General features: G+C 45.4%; 1 protein-coding gene across 5 annotated transcripts in view; it reads right to left on the bottom strand.

Moving 5' to 3' along the window:
* Positions 1-1,953: 1,953 nt before the first annotated feature.
* LOC129864982 (exportin-1-like) overlaps positions 1,954-17,766 on the bottom strand; it is a 74,334-nt gene continuing 58,521 nt past the window's right edge. For 4 of the 5 annotated variants that reach the window (XM_055937350.1, XM_055937359.1, XM_055937368.1 and 1 more), the window contains exons 21-25: positions 16,190-16,358; positions 11,279-11,413; positions 9,260-9,419; positions 4,747-4,843; positions 3,877-4,071 (exon numbers count right to left, since the gene is read on the bottom strand). In XM_055937350.1, the coding sequence (XP_055793325.1) occupies positions 3,892-4,071; positions 4,747-4,843; positions 9,260-9,419; positions 11,279-11,413; positions 16,190-16,358 (741 nt within the window). In that variant the 3' untranslated portion in view covers positions 3,877-3,891. Of the gene's footprint in view, positions 3,444-3,876; positions 4,072-4,746; positions 4,844-9,259; positions 9,420-11,278; positions 11,414-16,189; positions 16,359-17,766 lie in introns of those variants that run through there. The other variant, XM_055937385.1, reaches the window with a different exon arrangement.

Below are 17,766 nucleotides of genomic sequence, written 5' to 3'. Positions count from 1 at the left end.
AGCTGACTTCATCACTACACAAAACATGGCTGACTTCATCACTAAACAAAACATGGCTGACTTCATCACTAAACAAAACATGGCTGACTTCATCACCAAACAACACGCGGCTGACTTCATCACTACACAAAACATGGCTGACTTCATCACTACACAAAACATGGCTGACTTCATCACTAAACAACATGGCTGACTTCATCACTAAACAAAACATGGCTGACTTCATCACTAAACAAAACATGGCTGACTTCATCACTAAACAAAACATGGCTGACTTCATCACTAAACAACACATGGCTGACTTCATCACTAAACAACACATGGCTGACTTCATCACTAAACAAAACATGGCTGACTTCATCACTAAACAAAACATGGCTGACTTCATCACTAAACAAAACATGGCTGACTTCATCACTAAACATGGCTGACTTCATCACTAAACAACACGCGGCTGACTTCATCACCAAACAACACGCGGCTGACTTCATCACTACACAAAACATGGCTGACTTCATCACTACACAAAACATGGCTGACTTCATCACTAAACAACACATGGCTGACTTCATCACTAAACAAAACATGGCTGACTTCATCACTAAACAAAACATGGCTGACTTCATCACTAAACAAAACACGGCTGACTTCATCACTAAACAAAACATGGCTGACTTCATCACTAAACAAAACATGGCTGACTTCATCACTAAACAAAACATGGCTGACTTCATCACTAAACATGGCTGACTTCATCACTAAACAACACGCGGCTGACTTCATCACCAAACAACACGCGGCTGACTTCATCACTACACAAAACATGGCTGACTTCATCACTACACAAAACATGGCTGACTTCATCACTAAACAACACATGGCTGACTTCATCACTAAACAAAACATGGCTGACTTCATCACTAAACAACATGGCTGACTTCATCACTAAACAAAACATGGCTGACTTCATCACTAAACAAAACATGGCTGACTTCATCACTAAACAAAACACGGCTGACTTCATCACTAAACAAAACATGGCTGACTTCATCACTAAACAAAACATGGCTGACTTAATCACTAAACAACACATGGCTGACTTCATCACTAAGCAACACATGGCTGACTTCATCACTAAACAACACATGGCTGAACATGAACCACTGTCAGCAGAATGGGACTGTAGTACTTCCAATGGAGATTCTCTTTCTAAACTGTTCTGTGTGGTGCTGGAGCTGGTGTTGATGCTTGTGTTGGAGCTGGAGCTGGTGTTTGTCACAGGCATTGCATCCATGATCGAGTACTGGGCCTCCCTCCATAAACAGTATTTTGTTTCAGTGCGAGACAGTCAGCGTAACCTTTAGTGGAATACCACTATGTTATCAGTGATTAGTTGGGGGGGGGGGGGGTTACTGCAGCCCAACCTTGGCCAAAGAATATCTAGTGTGTGTTGAGTGAGAGAGCTCAGACACTGGCATAAAGAGGGCAGAGTGACGCAGAGACACATCATCAGCCTCATGTTTCACTAGAAATCCGTTGGTGTGTGTTCACCTCAGCCAGAGAGAGGGGAAGTGGTTCTGCCAGCCTGTCAGTATAGAGAACAGGAGACGGGGCCTGTCTCCAGTGATGGTTACTAGAACAGACTATCAGAGCGGTTATCACCGCCCCTCGGTCTTAACTCTCTGAACGAGCTAAAGGGTTTGTAGGTTTTTGTTACAGCCCAGCACTGAAACACTTTTTACTCAACAATTGGGGTATTGATTATTAGTTGATCAGGGTCATGTGCCTGGCTCTCTCTCAGGAGAGAGAAGTTACTACAGACAAATACAGACAGACCAGGGTTGGTGACCACTACTTTAGAGAATATTAATATTTAAAAAATAAAAAAGTTACACTTACTGCCACCACAAAAAAAGCGATGTATGAAAAAGAAATTGAACCCAGAGGCATTGGTTATAAAATCCTCAACTTTAATCAGTTCAAAAAGTTTCACAACAACAAGTAGAGAAGGGGAACTATTTGCCATTTATAGATTGAGTTTGGATTAGGAATTATACATTTGTTGCTTAATTAAACTAATTATTTCACTCTCTGGAATAAAAAGCCTTTTGTTTTATTTTGGATAGAAGAGATGTTATAAAGATCCAAATAAAAAATGCAAAAATACAAAATTAAATGTAAACCGAGTGTTTTATTTTTGCTCGTCTTCTAGGTCGTGTTGTTGAAGCACTACTAGCACGGTAAACAATGTCAATTAGTTCCCATTCACAATCTCAAAAGCCCACTGACAGAAGTTACACAGGAGTTTGTTATGAAGAGGCAGCCATCTTGAACCCATAAATAACATTTCAATAACCGCTTCTTCTTTCTGTTAAAGGTCCATTTTAATGAAGAGCAACGATCCTCGTAGAGGAAAACTAAACGCCCATGTCGTCTAGGCGACAGCACACGCACTCAACACACCCACAAAAAGACACTAAATAATAATGATGTTCCCATGGTAATTCATGTGCTATAGAATTGGGATGATATGCACATAATCTGACTGTCTTGCTCCGATGATGCTCCTTCCTGTCTTCCTAGTTCCCGCCTCCCAGTCACAGCCAGGTCGACCAAACGCAGTAGGTTTCTTTCAGTTGGGCGGAGGTTCAACCAATGAGTACGGCCGCTAGCCTGACCACCTGACGCACAAATCAGCAGCATCTCTCAGACTTCCTTCCTTCATAATCCGCTAGCTTCACATTCTAACCACAATGCATTGGGTTGGGAATCAGACGCAGGGTGCGCACACACACACACACACACACACACTTCTAGAACACCACTTCATTCCTTCCAGTCTGTCCATCTGTCACACCATAGTTCTAGAAGCCTCTTTGCTGAGAACTTTATATAGAGATAACATGTGGAGTGGAGAACAATGAGGGGAGGAAACAAGTAAAGTTCAGAAGTCTGATCCATACGTCTGCATCATGTCATGCAGCTAGGGGACCAAATAAACGATAGAAGTTTGGGTTAAACAGTGGAAACATATTACACAGAAGTCTCCATATAAAACGTAGCGTAGGTGCTATGCATAACGGGCCACGGGGGGTGACGCGGTACGGCGTCATTTCCATATTGACATGGTTTTGGTCGACAAAACACCTGATGAATGAGGACGGGCGTGTCTGCTCTCTCCGTACCTCAGCAAAGTGACCAGGGGCCTCCCACCTCTCCTTCTGTTAGGGTTCCTTGTGTTTGTTGGTATGCCTGTATGTACAGTAACAGCAGTATGGTTCATGTGGCTCGACGTCTCAATCACACATCTCCTCAGGTATTTCGTGTGGGTTGAGGATACCGGGAACTGACATCTGCAGCTTGTGTTTCTCCTCCTGCGCCTGGCGCAGCGACGCCTCCCGCTCCTCCAGGAACAGGTCTGTGGTGTCCTCCCCTGCAAACTCCTACAGGAGGAGAGAGAGAGAGACATTACCACACACAAATACAGACAGCAACAGGTCTGTGGTGTCCTCCCCTGCAAACTCCTACAGGAGAGAGAGAGAGACATTACCACACACAAATACAGACAGCAACAGGTCTGTGGTGTCCTCCCCTGCAAAGTCCTACAGGAGGAGAGAGAGACATTACCACACACAAATACAGGTCTGTGGTGTCCTCCCCTGCAAAGTCCTACAGGAGGAGAGAGAGACATTACCACACACAAATACAGGTCTGTGGTGTCCTCCCCTGCAAAGTCCTACAGGAGGAGAGAGAGACATTACCACACACAAATACAGGTCTGTGGTGTCCTCCCCTGCAAAGTCCTACAGGAGGAGAGAGAGACATTACCACACACAAATACAGGTCTGTGGTGTCCTCCCCTGCAAAGTCCTACAGGAGGAGAGAGAGACATTACCACACACAAATACAGGTCTGTGGTGTCCTCTCCTGCAAAGTCCTACAGGAGGAGAGAGAGACATTACCACACACAAATACAGGTCTGTGGTGTCCTCTCCTGCAAAGTCCTACAGGAGGAGAGAGAGACATTACCACACACAAATACAGGTCTGTGGTGTCCTCCCCTGCAAACTCCTACAGGAGGAGAGAGAGACATTACCACACACAAATACAGGTCTGTGGTGTCCTCTCCTGCAAAGTCCTACAGGAGGAGAGAGAGACATTACCACACACAAATACAGGTCTGTGGTGTCCTCTCCTGCAAAGTCCTACAGGAGGAGAGAGAGACATTACCACACACAAATACAGGTCTGTGGTGTCCTCTCCTGCAAAGTCCTACAGGAGGAGAGAGAGACATTACCACACACAAATACAGGTCTGTGGTGTCCTCTCCTGCAAAGTCCTACAGGAGGAGAGAGAGACATTACCACACACAAATACAGGTCTGTGGTGTCCTCTCCTGCAAAGTCCTACAGGAGGAGAGAGAGACATTACCACACACAAATACAGGTCTGTGGTGTCCTCTCCTGCAAAGTCCTACAGGAGGAGAGAGAGACATTACCACACACAAATACAGGTCTGTGGTGTCCTCTCCTGCAGTAGGGGAGAAGGGGGTCCATGTATATAAACACACAAAGACTTTTCCAAGATTGTTTCATCATACTAACGTGGTTCCTAAGATGTTAAACACTTCCAAGGCGTTCTGAGATCTCATCTGACTGCAACTGCAATAAAGATGACCTTGAATGCCCCCCCCCCCCAGTCATTTTTACAGAGGAACCTTGGTTGGAGGTGGAGGAAAAGGCTCACCTTAATCTGTACCAGGAAGTCCCTCAGGTGTTCCTTGAAGGCTGCAATATCCTGGTTTAGACTGAACAGTCCAGTTACAAACACCTTGACCTGGGCACTGGGGGACAAGACAACTTAGAAGACATAGAGAAACAGGACAACAGTGTTGTGGTCGTCCACCGCCGCCTCTGGACCACACCATGACCCTCAGGGTTGGGATCCTATCCTCTGGACCACACCATGACCCTCAGGGTTGGGATCCTATCCTCTGGACCACACCATGACCCTCAGGGTTGGGATCCTATCCTCTGGACCACACCATGACCCTCAGGGTTGGGATCCTATCCTCTGGACCACACCATGACCCTGAGGGTTGGGATCCTATCCTCTGGACCACACCATGACCCTGAGGGTTGGGATCCTATCCTCTGGACCACACCATGACCCTGAGGGTTGGGATCCTATCCTCTGGACCACACCATGACCATCAGGGTTGGGATCCTATCCTCTGGACCACACCATGACCCTCAGGGTTGGGATCCTATCCTCTGGACCACACCATGACTCTCAGGGTTGGGATCCTATCCTCTGGACCACACCATGACCATCAGGGTTGGGATCCTATCCTCTGGACCACACCATGACCCTCAGGGTTGGGATCCTATCCTCTGGACCACACCATGACCATCAGGGTTGGGATCCTATCCTCTGGACCACACCATGACCATCAGGGTTGGGATCCTATCCTCTGGACCACACCATGACTCTCAGGGTTGGGATCCTATCCTCTGGACCACACCATGACCCTCAGGGTTGGGATCCTATCCTCTGGACCACACCATGACCCTCAGGGTTGGGATCCTATCCTCTGGACCACACCATGACCCTCAGGGTTAGGATCCTATCCTCTGGACCACACCATGACCCTCAGGGTTAGGATCCTATCCTCTAGACCACACCATGACCCTCAGGGTTGGGATCCTATCCTCTGGACCACACCATGACCCTCAGGGTTGGGATCCTATCCTCTGGACCACACCATGACCCTCAGGGTTGGGATCCTATCCTCTGGACCACACCATGACCCTCAGGGTTGGGATCCTATCCTCTGGACCACACCATGACCCTCAGGGTTGGGATCCTATCCTCTGGACCACACCATGACCCTCAGGGTTAGGATCCTATCCTCTGGACCACACCATGACCCTCAGGGTTGGGATCCTATCCTCTGGACCACACCATGACCCTCAGGGTTGGGATCCTATCCTCTGGACCACACCATGACCCTCAGGGTTGGGATCCTATCCTCTGGACCACACCATGACCCTCAGGGTTGGGATCCTATCCTCTGGACCACACCATGACCCTCAGGGTTGGGATCCTATCCTCTGGACCACACCATGACCCTCAGGGTTAGGATCCTATCCTCTGGACCACACCATGACCCTCAGGGTTGGGATCCTATCCTCTGGACCACACCATGACCCTCAGGGTTGGGATCCTATCCTCTGGACCACACCATGACCCTCAGGGTTAGGATCCTATCCTCTGGACCACACCATGACCCTCAGGGTTGGGATCCTATCCTCTGGACCACACCATGACCCTCAGGGTTGGGATCCTATCCTCTGGACCACACCATGACCCTCAGGGTTGGGATCCTATCCTCTGGACCACACCATGACCCTCAGGGTTGGGATCCTATCCTCTGGACCACACCATGACCCTCAGGGTTGGGATCCTATCCTCTGGACCACACCATGACCCTCAGGGTTGGGATCCTATCCTCTGGACCACACCATGACCCTCAGGGTTGGGATCCTATCCTCTGGACCACACCATGACCCTCAGGGTTGGGATCCTATCCTCTGGACCACACCATGACCCTCAGGGTTGGGATCCTATCCTCTGGACCACACCATGACCCTCAGGGTTGGGATCCTATCCTCTGGACCACACCATGACCCTCAGGGTTGGGATCCTATCCTCTGGACCACACCATGACTCTCAGGGTTGGGATCCTATCCTCTGGACCACACCATGACCCTCAGGGTTGGGATCCTATCCTCTGGACCACACCATGACCCTCAGGGTTGGGATCCTATCCTCTGGACCACACCATGACCCTCAGGGTTGGGATCCTATCCTCTGGACCACACCATGACCCTCAGGGTTGGGATCCTATCCTCTGGACCACACCATGACTCTCAGGGTTAGGATCCTATCCTCTGGACCACACCATGACCCTCAGGGTTGGGATCCTATCCTCTGGACCACACCATGACCCTCAGGGTTGGGATCCTATCCTCTGGACCACACCATGACCCTCAGGGTTAGGATCCTATCCTCTGGACCACACCATGACCCTCAGGGTTGGGATCCTATCCTCTGGACCACACCATGACCCTCAGGGTTGGGATCCTATCCTCTGGACCACACCATGACTCTCAGGGTTGGGATCCTATCCTCTGGACCACACCATGACCCTCAGGGTTAGGATCCTATCCTCTGGACCACACCATGACCCTCAGGGTTGGGATCCTATCCTCTGGACCACACCATGACCCTCAGGGTTGGGATCCTATCCTCTGGACCACACCATGACCCTCAGGGTTGGGATCCTATCCTCTAGACCACACCATGACCCTCAGGGTTGGGATCCTATCCTCTAGACCACACCATGACCCTCAGGGTTGGGATCCTATCCTCTAGACCACACCATGACCCTCAGGGTTGGGATCCTATCCTCTGGACCACACCATGACCCTGAGGGTTGGGATCCTAGCCGTACATTTCTACCTGTATGTTGGGTTTGACTGAAACACATGGTACCTTATATAGACAGGTGTGTGCCTTTCCAAATCATGTCAAATCAATTGAATTTACCACAGGTGGACTCCAATCAAGTTGTAGAAACATCTCAAGGATGATCAATGGAAACAGGATGCACCTGAGCTCAATTGTGAGTCTCATAGCAAAGGGTCTGAATACTTATTTAAATAAGGTATTTCTGTTTTTTATTTTGAGTACAATTGTAAACATTTATAAAAACCTGTTTTCACTTTGTCATTGTGAGGTATTGTGTGTAGATTGCTGAGTATTTTATTTTATGAAATGTAATCCATTTTAGAATAAGGCTGTAACGTAACTGAATGTGGAAAATGTCAAAGAGTCTGAATACTTTCAGAATACACTGCACATGGAGATAGTTTAGTGCCTAAAATAAGGGGATAAATACATGGAGAAAATAATAATTATAATAGTTTTCTGATCTTTCTTATCTCTCAGATATAGGACAAACACTTCAGAACAAACTGTTTTATGTAGTGAATCTGTTATTCAATGTGTTTCTATTGGCTAATAGCAGTAAGGACGATCTGTTATTTAATGTGTTTCTATTGGCTAATAGCAGTAAGGACTGTTATTCAATGTGTTTCTATTGGTTAATAGCAGTAAGGACGATCTGTTATTTAATGTGTTTCTATTGGCTAATAGCAGTAAGGACGATCTGTTATTCAATGTGTTTCTATTGGCTAATAGCAGTAAGGACGATCTGTTATTCAATGTGTTTCTATTGGCTAATAGCAGTAAGGACGATCTGTTATTCAATGTGCTTCTATTGGCTAATAGCAGTAAGGACTATCTGTTATTCAATGTGTTTCTATTGGCTAATAGCAGTAAGGACGATCTGTTATTTAATGTGTTTCTATTGGCTAATAGCAGTAAGGACGATCTGTTATTCAATGTGTTTCTATTTGCTAATAGCAGTAAGGACGATCTGTTATTCAATGTGTTTCTATTGGCTAATAGCAGTAAGGACGATCTGTTATTCAATGTGTTTCTATTGGCTAATAGCAGTAAGGACAATCTGTTATTCAATGTGTTTCTATTGGCTAATAGCAGTAAGGACTATCTGTTATTCAATGTGTTTCTATTGGCTAATAGCAGTAAGGACTATCTGCTATTCAATGTGTTTCTATTGGCTAATAGCAGTAAGGACTATCTGTTATTCAATGTGTTTCTATTGGCTAATAGCAGTAAGGACGATCTGTTATTCAATGTGTTTCTATTGGCTAATAGCAGTAAGGACTATCTGTTATTCAATGTGTTTCTATTGGCTAATAGCAGTAAGGACTATCTGTTATTCAATGTGTTTCTATTGGCTAATAGCAGTATGTTCCCTCTAAGGTGCATGGGGCACGCAGCTCCCCTGGGAGAATGCCACACAGAAGAAATATCAGCCCGTGCAGAGAAGCACGAGATTAAACTTCACTCAACTTTATAGAGTTTTCCCCTTGTTTGTTTGATTGTTTCCTAAAAGAGCACGAAACATGTACATTTCTAGACATTTCTGAAAAGCAAGTCAAGTCAAGAGCTTTTTTGTTTTGTTTTAAAGGGACAGTGTTGTATTTTGAGACAGGATTGAATAAGCTAATTAGCCAATGGACAGAGGGTAGCATCACTAGCCTGATTCTCTGTAATAATGGTATGGAAATAATGATACGTTTAATTTTGTTCATATAAAGGTACTTACTCCTGTAGATGTGGGAAAGCAGTTTTGAGCAGGTTGGCCACGTACTCCTGTATGAAGACCTGGTTGTTGCCGGGGTTGGAGGAGCTGAGCTGGGTGTTGATCTTCCCTTCCTCCACCAGGTTAAACATGTAGGTCAGGATGGAGGCATGCATCGTCAGGCCTGGGGCAGAGAGACACACACAACCAGACATGCACAGTTACGTGATATGGATTTATGGTAAAACAGAACAAGAGACGTGCGTTCTTACCGGCAGTTTGTGCGTGTGTGTCCCAGCTAGCACATAACGTTCTGAGAACCATAGGTTTCTTAGAGCGTGGTTGTCCTATGACTATTTAGCATACAACCTTTCCACAACTTCCTGGGAATGGTGCAGGATAGCTGCTTGGCTTTGGAACATTCTCAGCACATTTAACTTGATAAAAAATAAACGCTATTTGCTTTGTATATCATTACTTAAACAAAATGTTTCCTAAAAGTTCAAACATGATTACATTTACATGGGTACAATTTTGGTAATGTTCCAGGAACGTTCTACGACTGGTTTGACATTGGGAATGTTCTCAAATAGTCCAGAGAACATTAAGAAACAAAGTTATTCTGTGGGAATTTCAGTAATTCAGCTTAACATTTCCTACAGGTTTCCTCATGGTTGTATTTAAAATCATGTTCTCAATTTGTTCCAAGAACGTTAAGAAAACTTTGCATAAAAAAAACACAAGAAAACATTAGTAACGTTCAGAGAACGTTCTAAGAATGTAATTGGAAAAAACATACATTCTCAGAACGTGAAGAAAACATTCTGTAAGCTTTAGTAACGTTCTAAGAATGTTATTTAAAAACATATACATTCCGTTCTCAGCATCAACAAAACTCTCTATCCTCCATCTTGTTAAGTGTGTTCAGGTGTTAGCCACGCCCACTGATTGGCCACAGCTGATCTTAATGAGTGCTTGTTTCCTTTGAAATGGGGTCTGTTTGAATAGATGAAAATTAACAGCTTTGTATGAGTTAAAAACATGGCATGCTAGCTCCATCCTGGTGGTTTGAATCCCACTGATGCCGTGTCACAATAAAACAGAAATGTGCTTGTAGGGCTGAGAATTGCCAGAGACCTCACGATACGATATCACAATACTTAAGTGCTGATATTATATGTATTCGATACTGTGGTTTTATTTGTGATTTGATGTTCCAAACATATTTCTCACCATATGTCTGCTGCAGAGGGACAAGAGAGAACCATGAGACAATGAGTTGGAAATAAAAGTGCTGAAAACAAATGGTCCCCCCCCTTTTTTTTTTTAAGATGGAGAACAAGCTATGAAGGACATATACTGGAGTTTTGGTGCAGGTACAGCCAACAAGCACTAACATAATATTGTTAAACCAATACATCATCAAAAATAATCTCCCAATATGTAACTGTATACTTGTTCCCCCCATCACTATGTGTTCTCATGATTAATGCCTAAGGAAATTAACTTCCATGTATCCTATCAGTGCGAGTTAAAAAAATAACCCAAAATAACCTAGCAGTGTTTTTTTAAGTCTCATTGAGACATTCAGTGAAAGTTTTAAGTAAGTTATTTAAAAATCTCAAAATAACCTATAATTTCTGTGCTCAGAGAATTAATAAAACCTTCTAGGAAAACCTTCAAGGAACCAGAGTAAAACGTTCTCAGAATCTCCCAGCAACCTAAAAAAGTATGTTACCAGAACAGGAAAAATGTTCACTTCCGTTCTCAGAAAGTAAATAAACTTTCCATTTACCAGTCAGGAAACGTATGGCTTCGACCCCAGAACCAATGGGAAACAAAAAACTTCAGTTCCCACAACTTCAAAAGGAACCAAATGTGCTAGCTGGGGTGTGTGTTTGTATTCAGTACTCACCGGCAGTGTGTGTGTGTGTGTGTGTGTGTGTGTGTGTGTGTGTGTGTGTGTGTGTGTGTGTGTGTGTGTGTGTGTGTGCTCATCGTCAGTGTGTGTGTGCGTTGCATCCGTGTGTGTACTGTACTCACCAGCAGTGTGTGATGTGTCAGTGACCACAGAGAAGATGTGTTGGAGGATGTCACAGAAGTATGTCTGGTAGAAGCTCTGTGCTGCAGCCTCTTCCTGAGTCACGTTCTGCAGTAGAGTGTAGAGGATCTGAAGACCTGCCCCAGGAACATACACAATATCTATCATATATATATATATATATATATATACAGGATCTGAAGACCTGCCCCAGGAACATACACAATATGTATCATATATATATATATATACAGGATCTGAAGACCTGCCACAGGAACATACACAATATGTATCATATATATATATACAGGATCTGAAGACCTGCCACAGGAACATACACAATATGTATCATATATATATATATATATACAGGATCTGAAGACCTGCCACAGGAACATACACAATATGTATCATATATATATATATATATATATATACAGGATCTGAAGACCTGCCCCAGGAACATACACAATATGTATCATATATATATATACAGGATCTGAAGACCTGCCACAGGAACATACACAATATGTATCATATAAATATATATATATAGGATCTGAAGACCTGCCCCAGGAACATACACAATATGTATCATATACAGTGCATTCGAAAAATTTTCAGACCCCTTGACTTTTTCTAAATTTTCTTACGTTACAGCCTTATTCTAAAAAGGATGATTGTTTTTTTTCCTCAATCGACACACACTACCCCATAATGACATCACAATACCCCATAATAACAAAGCAAAAACATTAAAAACGGTGTCCAATGTATCCTACTCATTCGAGGGTTTTTCTTTATTTTTACTATTTTCTACATTGTAGAATAATAGTGAAGACATCAAAACTATGAAATAACACCTATGGAATCATGTAGTAACCCAAAAAGTGTTAAACAAATAAAAATATATTTTAGATTCTTCAAAGTAGCAACCCTTTGCCTTGACAGCTTTGCACATTCTTGGCATTCTCTCAACCAGCTTCTTGAGGTAGTCACCTGGAATGCATTTCAATTAACAGGTGTGCCTTCTTAAAAGTCAATTTGTGGAATTTCTTTCCTTAATGCGTTTGAGCCAATCAGTTGTGTTGTGACAAGGTAGGGGTGGTAAACGGAAGATAGCCATATTTGGTAAAAGACCAAGTCCATATTATGGCAAGAACAGCTCAAATAAGCAAAGAGAAACGACAGTCCATCATTACTTTAAGACATGAAGGTCAGTCAATCCAAGCATTAGTGAAGTCAGCAATGATGTTGGGCGATTAGGCCTGGCTCGCAGTCGGTGTTTCAATTCATCCCAAAGGTGTTAGGTGGGGTTGAGGTCAGGACTCTGTGTATGCAAGTCAAGTCTTTCCACACCGATCTCGACAAAACATTTCTGTATGGACCTCGCTTTGTGCACAGGGGCAGTGTCATGCTGAAAAAGGAAAAGGCCTTCCCCAGGCTGTTGCCATAAAGTTGGAAGCACAGAATTGTCTAGAATGTCATTGGAGATTTCCCTTCACTGGAACTAAGGGGCCTAGCTCAAACCATGAAAAACAGCCCCAGACCATTATTCCTCCTCCACCAAACTTTACAGTTTGCATTATGCATTGGGACAGGTAGCGTTCTCCTGGCATTCGCCAAACCCAGATTCGTCCGACGGACTGCCAGATGGTGAACTGTGATTCATCACTCCAGAGAACGTGTCCACTGCTCCAGAGTCCAACCGCGGCTAGCTTTACACCACTCCAGCCGACACTTGGCATTGCGCATGGTGATATTTGCCTTGTGCGCGGCTGCTCAGCCATGGAAACCATCTCATGAAGCTCCCGAACAGTTCTTGTGCTGGACGTTGCTTCCAGAGGCAGTTTGGAACTGGGTAGTGAGTGTTGTAACCGAGGACAGACCATTTTTACGCACTACGCTCCTCAGCACTTGGAGGTCCCATTCTGGGAGCTTGTGTGGCCTACCACTTCGTCGCTGAACCGTTGTTGCTCCTAAACGTTTCCACTTCACAATAACAGCACTTACAGTTGACCGGGGCAGCTCTAGCAGGGCAGAAATTTTACGAACTGACTTGTTGGAAAAGGTAGCATCCTATGACGGTGCCACGTTGAAAGTCCCTGAGCTCTTCGGGAAGGCCATTCTACTGCCAATGTTTGTCTATGGAGATTGCATGGCTGTGTGCTCGATGTTATACACCTGTAAGCAACGGGTGTGGCTGAAATAGCCGAATCCACTCATTTGAAGGGGTGTCCACATACTTTTGTATATGTAGTGCATCTACAATAGAAAATCCATATGTACGTGTGTGTAGAGAGTGTGTGTTAGCATGTGTATTGCGTGTGTGTCTCTTCAAAGTCCCCGCTGTTCCATAAGGTGTATTTCTATTTGTTTTTACTGCTTGCATCAGTTACCTGATGTGGAATAGAGTTCCATGTAGTCATGGTTCTATGTATTACTGTGCGCCTCCCATAGTCTGTTCTGGACTTGGGGACTGTGAAGAGACCTCTGGTGGCATGTCTTGTGGCGTATGCATGGGTGTCTGAGCTGTGCGCTGATAGTTTAAACAGACAGCTCGGTTCATTCAGCATGTCAACACTTCTTACAAAAACAATTAGTGATGAAGTCAATCTCTCCTCCACTTTGAGCCAGGAGAGATTGACATGCATATTATTAATGTTTGCTCTCAGTGTACATTTTAGGGCCAACCGTGCTGCCCTGTTCTGAGCCAACTGCGATTTTCCTGTCCCTCTGTGTCACCTGACCACACGACTGGATAGTAGTCCAGGTGCGACTAAACTAGGGCCTGTAGGACCTGCCTTGTTGATAGTGTTGTTAAGAAGGCGGAGCAGGGCTTTATTATGGACAGACTTCTCCCCATCTTAGCTACTGTTGTATCATCATATTTTGACAATGACAGTTTACAATCCTGGGTTACTCCAAGCAGTTTAGTCACCTCAACTTGCTCAATTTCCACATGATTTATTACAAAATTTGGTTTAGAGTTTAGTGAATGATTTGACCCAAATACAATGCTTTTAGTTTTGTAAATATTTAGGGCTAACTTATTCCTTGCCACCCATTCTGAAACTAACTGCAGCTCTTTGTTAAGTGTTGCAGTGATTTCACCCGCTGTAGTAGCTGACGTGTATAGTGTTGAGTCATCCACATACGTAGACACACTGGCTTTACTCAAAGGTTATTAGTAAGAATTGAAAAAAAGGGGCCTAGACAGCTGCCCTGGGGAATTCCTGATTCTACCTGGATTATATTTGAGAGGCTTCCATTAAAGAACATCATCTGTGTTCTGTTAGACAGGTAACTCTTTATCCACAAAATAGCAGGGGGCGTAAAGCCATAACACATACGTTTATCCAGACTATGATCGATAATGTCAAAAGATGCACTGAAGTCTAACAAAAGAGCTCCCACAACCTTTTTATCATCAATTTATCTCAGCCAATCATCAGTCATTTATGTAAGTGCCGTGCATGTTGGATGCCCTTCCCTATAAGAGCGCTGAAAGTCAGGTTGTCAATTTGTTCACTGTAAAATAGCATTGTATCTGGTCAAACACCATTTTTTCCAAAAGTTTACTAAGGGTTGGTAACAGGCTGATTGGTTGTCAATTTGAGACAGTAATGGGGGCTTTACTGATCTTGGTTAGCAGAATGAATTTAGCTTCCCTCCAGGCCTGAAGGCACACACTCTCTTGTAGGCTGAGATTGAATATATGGAAAATAGGAGTGCCAATATCGTCCGCTATTATGTTGATAGACAACAATCATTTGTTCACCTCTTCCACACTCACTTTACGGAATTAAAAATTACAATTCTTGTCTTTCATAATTTGGTCAGTTATACTTGGATGTGTAGTGTCAGCGTTTGTTGCTGGCATGTCATGACTAAATTTGCTAATCTTGCCAATGAAAAAAATCATTAAAGTAGTTGGCAATATCAGTGGGTTTTGTGATGAATGAGCCATCTGATTCAATGAATGATGGAGCTGAGTTTGCCTTTTTGCCCCAAATGTAATTGAAGGAGCTCCAAAGCTTTTTACTATCATTCTTTATATAATTTATCTTTGTTTCCTAGTATAGTTTCTTCATCTTTTAATTCAGTTTAGTCACATTATTTCTCAATTTGCAGTACTTTTGCCAATCGGTTGTGCATCCAGACTTATTTGTCATTCTTTTTGCCTCATCCCTCTCAATCATACAATAGTTTTTTTATTAATCAATCCAAGGGGATTTAAACGTTTTTTACAGTCATTTTCTTAATGGGTGCATGCTTATTAGTACCTGGAATAAGTAGTTTCATAAAATGTGTCAAGTGCAGCGTCTGGTTGCTCCTCATTACACACCACAGAGCAGCAAATATCCTTTACATCAACATAAGAATCACTACAAAACTTATTGTATGACCTCTTATAGACTATATTAGGCCCAGGCTTTGGAACTTTGGCTTTCCTAGATATGACTATTATATTGTGATCACTACATCCGATGGATTTGGATACTGCTGCTTTAAAGAAGATTTCTGCAGCATTAGTAAATATGTGATCCATACATGTGGATGATTTCATTCATGTGCTGTCATTCGTAAAGGAAAGCACCTGTGTGTGTGTGTGTGTGTGTGTGTGTGTGTGTGTGTGTGTGTGTGTTCGAGCCTCACCTGTGTCGGCCTCGTTCCTCATGGTGTGTGTGTGTGTGTGTGTGTGTGTGTGTGTGTGTGTGTGTGTGTGTGAATGTGTGTGTGTGTGTGTGTGTTCGAGCCTCACCTGTGTCGGCCACGTTCCTCATGGTGTGTGTGTGTGTGTGTGTGTGTGTGTGTGTGTGTGTGTGTGTGTGTGTGTGTGTGTGTGTGTGTGTGTGTGTGTGTGTGTGTGTGTGTGTGTGTGTGTGTGTGTGTGTGTGTTCGAGCCTCACCTGTGTCGGCCACGTTCCTCATGGTGTGTTTGAAGGCCCAGATGATGGAGTCCAGCACCAGTTTGAACTGGGCCGGAGGGATGGCCAGGAAGGCTGGGAAACAGTGGGAGTTGACCGCCTGCAGCAGGTAGAAGAAATGAGTCCTGTGTTCCGGGTACTCCTCAAAGTCCTGCAGGGAGAGAGACGGGCCATATTGATGAGAACCAACCGACAACAGTTGTAGGCACTAAAAAGATAGGTTGTCCTTGGTATTGGTAGAACAACAGCTGTAAAATGTGTGACACACACCACTAACACTCCATGGAGAGTGACCCCCCTACAGTCAGTATGGAAATGGAACACTCCATGGAGAGTGACCCCCCTACAGTCAGTATGGACATGGAACACTTCATGGAGAGTGACCCCCCCTACAGTCAGTATGGACATGGAACACTCCATGGAGAGTGACCCCCTACAGTCAGTATGGAAATGGAACACTCCATGGAGAGTGACCCCCTACAGTCAGTATGGAAATGGAACACTCCATGGAGTGACCCCCTACAGTCAGTATGGAAATGGAACACTCCATGGAGAGTGACCCCCTACAGTCAGTATGGAAATGGGGGTCTCAGTGAACTACCTCTTTAAAATTGACTTATTTTGTTGGTTACAGGTACAAAAACAATCAAATCAATGCATACAAAGATAACCCAAAGCATTCCCCCCCTCAGTCCCCACCCACCCGCATCCTCCCTCCCCATTCCCCCCCATCCACCCGCATCCTCCCTCCCCATTCCATCCCCTCAGTCCCCATCCACCCACCCGCATCCTCCCTCCCCATTCCCCCCCCTCAGCCCCCATCCACCCACCCGCATCGTCCCCCCCATTCCCCATCCTCCCTCCCCATTCCCCCCCTCAGTCCCCATCCATCCTCCCTCCCCATCCCCCCCCTCAGTCCCCATCCACCCACCCGCATCCTCCCTCCCCATTCCCCCCCTCAGTCCCCATCCACCCGCATCCTCCCTCCCCATTCCCCCCCCTCAGTCCCCATCCACCCACCCGCATCCTCCCTCCCCATTCCCCCCACTCAGCCCCCATCCACCCACCCGCATCGTCCCCCCCCATTCCCCATCCTCCCTCCCCATCCCCCCCCCTCAGTCCCCATCCATCCACCCGCATCCTCCCTCCCCATTCCCCCCTCTCAGTCCCCATCTACCCACCCGCATCCTCCCTCCCCATTCCCCCCCCTCAGTCCCCATCCACCCACCCGCATCGTCCCCCCCCATTCCCCATCCTCCCTCCCCATTCCCCCCCTCAGTCCCCATCTACCCACCCGCAGCCTCCCTCCCCATTCCCCCCCTCAGTCCCCATCCTCCCTCCCCATTCCCCCCCCTCAGTCCCCATCCTCCCTCCCCATTCCCCCCCCTCAGTCCCCATCCTCCCTCCCCATTCCCCCCCTCAGTCCCCATCCACCTACATCCTCCCTCTCCATTCCCCCCCTCAGTCCCCATCCACCCACCCGTATCCTCCCTCCCCATTCCCCCCCCTCAGTCCCCATCCACCCACCCGCATCCTCCCTCCCCATTCCCCCCCTCAGT

This window comes from Salvelinus fontinalis, chromosome 1, assembly GCF_029448725.1.
Source record: "Salvelinus fontinalis isolate EN_2023a chromosome 1, ASM2944872v1, whole genome shotgun sequence".
Lineage (NCBI taxonomy): Eukaryota > Metazoa > Chordata > Actinopteri > Salmoniformes > Salmonidae > Salvelinus > Salvelinus fontinalis.
This window is presented reverse-complemented; position numbering and strand designations above follow the sequence as displayed.